Raw genomic sequence first — 7,096 nt, forward strand, 5'->3', positions numbered from 1 at the left:
GCCTTTAAGAGCGTAACCTAATTCCCATTGTTGCTACGGCCTCCCTCATGGAATGGACAGCCATGATCAGTCTGAGCCAATTACTGCCAGACGTCAGATAACTGGAGCATTACTCAACAAAAGCAAAATGTACTCCATTTTTATGAGGAAGTAACCAAATCTGCAATAATAGTAAAAAGTAAAAGACGAAAAGGGGCGGGGGGGGAATGCTGAAGAAAAGAATTAAGCTTATCATACTGACTGAATTGAGGTTTCTGAATATTTGTCCTAATCTCCTATCCACCATCTATAGACTCGGACAGTAGGAATGGATATTAGCAGGACTTCCCTGTTGGTCCAGTGGTTAAGACTCCTTGCTTCCACTACACGGGGTGTGGGTTCGATCCCTGGTATGGGAACTAAGATCCCGAATGCCATGTGGTGTGGCCAAAAAATAATTTAAAAAAAGAATGAATATTAGCATCAATGATTATTGATATTATAATAATCATTTATAATGTGTGTATGCTCAATCATGTCCAACTCTTTGTGGCCCCATGGGCTGTAGCCCACCAGGTTCCTCTGTCCATGGAATTTTCCAGGTAAGAATACTGGAGTGGGTTGTCATTTTCTACTCCAGGGGATCTTCCTGAAAGGGATCAAACCCTTGTCTCTTGCGTTTCCTGCATTGGCAGGTGGATTCTTTACCATTCACACCACCTGGGAAGCCATAATCATTTATAAGTTTGTTCTAAGAGTCCAGGAAAGGAGAAAGAAAATTAGAACTGATGTCTCAAATCCTAGGTTCTGCCTCTAACTCCACCTCTCATTAAGTAAATGTGTTGGTCACTCAGTCATGTCTGATTCTTGGTGACCCCATGGACTTCAGCCCACCATGCTTCTCTGTCCATGGGATTTTCCAGGCAAGAATACTGGAGTGGGTTGCCATGCCTTCCTCCAGGGGCTCTTCCCAACCCAGAGACTGAACCTGGGTCTCCTGCATTACAGGCAGATTCTTTAACATCTGAGCCACCAGGGAAGCCCAGCCAGGGAAGGCACTCAACATCTCTTAGGCTTAGCTTTCTCATCTATAAAATGGACACACAACTTCGGCACAGTCTCCATCTCAAATGTTTGTGAGCCCATTGATGGGAAGGTGCTTTGGAATATGTAAAGCATATATAAATATTAGGAGCATATATAAATATTAGGTATTATTAATGCAAATTATTATTTATATATCTTTTCAGTATTCCAAAGCACTTTCCTGTCAGTGGCCTCACAAACATTTGAGATGGAGACTGTGCCAAAGTCATGTGTCCATTTTATGAATGAGAAAGATAAGCCTAAGAGATGTTGAGTACCTTACTTATGGCCATAGGGCTCAGTTAGAGGCAAAACCTAAGATTTTGAGACATCAGTTCTAATTTTCTTTCTTTCTGTCTGGGCTCTTAAAAGAAGTACAAGTATTTGAGGATATAATATCTTTGCTTTTTAAAAGAAAGTTTGTTTATACTCTCTAAGGCAGGAAAGTGGGCTCAAAGTTTTGGATAGTTTTCAAATACGAGAATTCAGAGTAAAGTTGTTTTCTTAATAAAGAAAATAGTCTAATTAGTTGAAGTCTTTCATTTCCTAAGTGCTCTGGTGAGTCATGGTTTTGACTGTAGCAAGTCAAACTGAGAGTGTAGACTGCTGACAGGGACCATGGACTTTATTCTCAGGCTGACTGAGGTGTCCATCCCAGTTCTGTCATTTTCTAAGCTGTGTGGCCTTGGACCAGTTGCTTCACCTCTATCAACCTCTGCACTAGATCATTTTAAACATATTATCGCAAGTCCTTAGACAAGCTGAAGTGGGTGCTGTGATAATCTGTGTTTTACAGATAAGGAACTTGATGTTTGAGTTGTTTTGAGGATTGGATGAGATATCTCAGTGAATAATATTGGTTTTAATGCTTCGAGAATTTTTAAAGTTTCTTTAATTCTTACCCTTCCCCAAATTTATGGCTGTCCTTATAAAGGATGATTTTAAAATGTCCTTCATTTCAGATTAACTTTATTTGACCCTTTTCAAAGAGATACTAAGAAGCATATAGAGGTTGAGATAATTGCATTAATACTGATATTATGTTGTTTGATTCATCTGAAATTTGAATGCTGAATGTGTTGAGAATCTATAAACACAGCCATAAGCCACGGCCTGAATTGCTAAAGCAATCATTTCACGACTATCAGTCAATGCCCTCTGCTTTCTTGAAGGTTAATAAAAAGCAGACAATCCAAAAAAAAAAAAGCCCAGCTACTAGATGTACATAGGTGAGTCTGGTGTCGAGCTATCAAGTCCTTGCCCTTATCACGATCCTTGGTTAGAAGGCTTGGTGATGTTGTCTTTGGGGCGAAGAGCTGATTGTTTATCAGTGTGCTGTTGATGCTCTGCCAAGAGTGATGAGCCTCAGTGTGGTGGCGTGTTTTGTTTTTTTTTTATGCATACCTTCCAATATTCTTTTTCAGATTGCTTTTCTGGGCCTGACCTCCTATGAGAGAACCAGCCTGCTGAAGCAGAGCAAGCACATGAAACAGACGTTGTCCCTCAGGAGGACCCCGTACAAGTAAGTGAAACCTGTCCCTCCTGCCGGGCCTATGGAAGGGGCTGGCCTCACCATCACCACCTGTGGCCCTGCTGCCATGGCTTTCTGATGGAGTCGAACCTGTTCTTTCTTGGAAGCCTCAGTGACAGCAGATGAGTGGTAAGGTCATGAGCCCCAAGGTGGTAAGAATTTGGGATTTAGTCTCCTGGACTGAGCACAAACAGTAAGTGACTTTGAAGTTTTGCCAAGCCGGGGGATCTTTTCAGTCAAGCCACATGGTCACAAGGTTGCATATTGCTGGCATGAAGTCAGTGTGAGATAAGTGAGCACGTGGCTGAGAAAGCCAGGCACAAGGCTCTCTGCCGAAAGCGTTAGATTGCAAGCTTTGCCAGGGTTTTCAACCTGACTTTCTATCACCAGTAATTCTTTTAGTCCTATGGTTTAATGAGCCCACCCGTGTCAAGGAAAAGCTACTTTTTCAAGTTTGGGATATGTTCTCCCCAGAGGACCAGCTGTATGGAACTCGTCCTCCGTCGAAAATGAGGGTGTCTGTAGGAAGGCCATCCTCTTATGATGTGAACGATCAGGCTTTGAAGCTTATCTCCTTGTCACATATATCGGGATCTGGAGGCTGGGAGCACTGCAGAGGTGACCCAGGGCCCTCCAGGGATTTGAACGCTTACTGCATATCTCATGAGCAGTCTATTTTAAAGCACACTCATGGTACAAGATGAAACTGTTAGGCTGTTAGACAGGGAAATCAGAGCCTATAATATGACTGTGATGTGTGTTTAGAGGAGAGAAATTGACTTAATTGGGAAGAGGGGACCAAAGTGATGGAGAGTAGAGAGTGGTGTTAAGCTTGTGTTGATTGCTTGAGACTGGCAGTGGTAATAAGTCCCTTTCTCAGGGATGTAACCAGAGGAATAAATATTTAGTCCACCGAAATATGGACCTCTTTGTGATAGAGGTGGAATTTTAAGCTGAGCCTTGAAAGACATGGGGTTGGAGACAAGGAAGGAAGGGCATTCTAAGCCCTGGAGAAGAGTCTGAATAAAGGGCCAGGGGTGAACGAGCTGGAGCATGACAAGTAATGGCAGCATCCCTGGAGGAACTAATGGTAAAGCCTTGGAGCCACTTTGAATCTGGCTTCCAAATGCTGCTCAACCCAAAGATCTGTCTTATTTGTCCTCCCTAAGTTAGTTTTACTCATAGCCAGCTCCTGAGCTGGGCCCTGTCGATCTCCAGCATGCCTTCCCGCTTTTTTTTTTTTTTTTTTTTTTTGCCTTCCCGCTTTTACCCCGTCAGTTCCACGTGGACAGCTCTCTGCCTGGGAAGCTGCCTGCTCAGCAGCCTTGGAACTCTTCCTGATGGCTCTCACTCATCCTCACTCACACTCATCCTCACTCACAGATGTGTTCTCATGTAAGATGGGGCACATGCATAAAAGTGAATATTCATGCTAACTGGAACAGATAGTAGCATTCAGGAATTTAATGGAGGAAAATAAAGATGCTGAAGATATATGCAGTCAGGACAGCTCCAAAGGCGAACTGGGCCTTGCCCTGGGCCTTGAGAACTGGTAGGACTTACGAGGATGAGGGTGTTACCTGATACAAGATTAGGGAAATGTGGGTTCCAGGGCAGTAGAATGGCCCATGCAGTTGTGATCACGGGGAAAGTAAAGCCAGGGTAGCTATCACAAAATGTATGTTTGGAAGCATCGAAACCCGAGCAGTCTTGGGGCTTTATTGTGTAGGGCTGTGAGTACAAAGATGAGGAATTTGGATTTGAGCCTCTGGGCAGAGGAATGTCTTTAAAGGGTTTTGATTGGGAGGTGAGGAGCTATTATGTGTCATGTTTTTGGAGGCCCAGTCTCTAGTATGTAAGATGAATTAGAAGGGGAGTTGAGACAGAAACATTTAGAGAGTTCCTTAGAAGAATCCCATCTTATTGATTGTGTGTGTGTGTGTGTGTGGTGTTGTTGTTGTTTTCTGGCCTGTATGGCCTTTGAGATAGTCCAGGTCTGAATTAGAGCAGTGAGAATGAAAAAACAAAAACTTGATAGTGGTGGTGACCCTTCCAGTGAGTGAGGATCCAAAATGAACTTAAGTTGCCAGGAATCTCAAAATAGGGATTCACGTTCAGAAATGGAGCCAGGCTTCAGTTTTAAGGGCCACAGATTCAAGGAACTGTCTGATTCACCTCTGGATTTCTTTGGGATCTTAGAAGGATGAGTATTGTAAGTTCTCAGTGCACATTTAAGGTTTGAATGAATGTTTATCGAGTGCTAACAGGAAATGTAGTAAGACATGTTCTGTTCCTTTCTTGGCAGCCTTGGGTTCACACAGAACCTCGCAGATTTCTTCCAGTGCGGCTGCTTTGGCTTGGTCAAGCCCTGTGCAGTAGACTGGACTTCACAGTACACCATGGTCTTTCACCCGGCTAAAGAGAAAGTTCTTCGCTCAGTATGAAGAAGAGCAGCCCGTAACTCTCACTTTGATTTGTTTGTACTTATGTCGATGCTCTGTGGTCTGCAAGTGAAATGAAGATTTAGAGTTCACCTAAGCCCAAAGGAAAGCACAGGTGGCTTTTAAAGCCATTTGGTAAAAACAGAAGTTCTCAAGAAAGCATTTACACTTTTTCAGGTTTAGTAAGACGGACTGCTCCTGAACAATCTTAGCCAACGTCTAAAAAGAACTTTCATATTTTTCACGAGAAAATGCAAGTTCCTTCTTTTTTTTTTTGGCGATAATATTCACCAATTATGGAGAAAGTGTGGTATTTTCAGATACTTTATTGGCTGTTTCAAAGTAGTACTATTCTTTAAACTTGTAATTTTTGATAAATTATTTGTCTTTGTTTTATCTATAAATATGTAAAAAAAAATTTAAATAGATGTACCTGTTTTGCTTTCACATGTAATAAAACAGTTTTTTTTTGTAGCTGAGACTTAGTTTCTGAAACTTGACACTTCTTGAATCTTAAATTAAGAAAAGGTGTATTTAGGACTGAAGAAACATTCCCAGTTCCAGGAATGAGGTGAGATCATTGTTAATACAAATAAACAATTTTTTATTTTGTTTTCTGTTATACTTAGAAAATTGAACTTTGGAAGTATTAAAGACTAATTAGAATTTTTACTTAGTACCTTAAAAATATTAGATGGATGTGATTATAAATGCTAATTTCCCCCTTCTGGAGGAAATGCTAGTTCAACTTTAACTCTTGGTATTATTTATATACATATATGTATACACACACACACACACACACACTTACATATATACACACACACACAGATATATATACATCCCTGGACATGACACCTACCTGCTGAAAACCCTTCCTTAGCTTCCCGTTGCTCTGGGGGTAAAAGCTAAAATTCCCATCATGTCCTGCTGACCCTGTACTGTTGTTGTTGTTGTTTAGTCGCTAAGTCATGTCCAACAGCTTTGCAACCCCATGGACTGTAGCCCACCAGTCTCCTCCATCTGTGGGATTTCCCAGGCAAGAATACTGGAGTGGGCTGCCATTTCCTTCTCAAGATAGCCTTGCATGATAGAGCCTTATTTTGTTTACCATCTTACTTTGGACCACACTTTGTCCTCTAACCACATAGATCTTTCAGTTCCTCAACGATCTGTTCTCATTTTTTTCTACAGAGCCTTTGAGATAAGGAAAGTAAAGCCTAAGGAAGTTTGCATGTTCTCCAAGGTCACATGGATACTAACCGGGCTCCCCACTCTAGAGTGCCGGCCTCCTAGAATACTGCCTGACACGTATGTGTTCAGTAAATATTTGAGTTAACTTGTTAAATGTGTGGTTTTAAAGCAAGAAATGATGTGACCAGAATTGTGCTTGAAGGCTGATTCTCATCTGAGAGGCAGAATGACGTTTTTCAAGCTATATCCTCTCTCCATTCCTTTCCTATCAACTCCTGCCAAGTAAATATTCTCAAATTGTGATCCATAGACCATTTAGATCAGAACCACAGGGATAGGGCAGGGACCTGGAGCTCACTTGTATATAATTCAGATTCCCAGAGCCACTGTAGTCTAGCACATCTACTTGATATGTAACATGGAAAGCACATTTCATTCATTTTAAAATTACCCCACACACAAAAAAAAATAAAATAAAAATAAAATAAAATTACCCCACAAATACTTATGGAGCACCATGGTAGGTATTATAGGCCAGAAAACATTTAGTTGGACATACTAATCTTGGTATTTACAGTCTAGAGGGGAAGCTAAGATAAATGAAACTATAGTATAATGTAGAAACTACTAAAAGCCATAAGAGGGATACAAATAAAATATTGTTAGAGTTTAGAGGTTAGGGAGAGCCTTAGTGGTGTGATCAGGGACGTGTTTATGGATGACAGGGCATTAGAAAGTATCACAGTCTTCTGTGGTACTGAGTTTGAAAGTAGATGGTTGGAATTGAAAGGCATTCTCATGGAGAGAACTTTGAGTAAAGACAACAGAAAACTCTCTAGTCAGAATGATGACACCCTGGGCCCAT

At 41.3% G+C, this 7,096-nt stretch overlaps 1 protein-coding gene across 1 annotated transcript in view; it reads left to right on the forward strand.

Moving 5' to 3' along the window:
• Positions 1-5,511, forward strand: part of ZDHHC13 (zinc finger DHHC-type palmitoyltransferase 13) — a 51,507-nt gene extending 45,996 nt beyond the window's left edge. The window contains exons 16-17 of the mRNA XM_061167919.1: positions 2,490-2,587; positions 4,902-5,511. Of these exons, the coding sequence (XP_061023902.1) occupies positions 2,490-2,587; positions 4,902-5,040 (237 nt within the window). The 3' untranslated portion in view covers positions 5,041-5,511. The remainder of the gene's footprint in view (positions 1-2,489; positions 2,588-4,901) is intronic.
• Positions 5,512-7,096: the final 1,585 nt, after the last annotated feature.

This window comes from Dama dama, chromosome 2 (genome assembly GCF_033118175.1).
Source record: "Dama dama isolate Ldn47 chromosome 2, ASM3311817v1, whole genome shotgun sequence".
Lineage (NCBI taxonomy): Eukaryota > Metazoa > Chordata > Mammalia > Artiodactyla > Cervidae > Dama > Dama dama.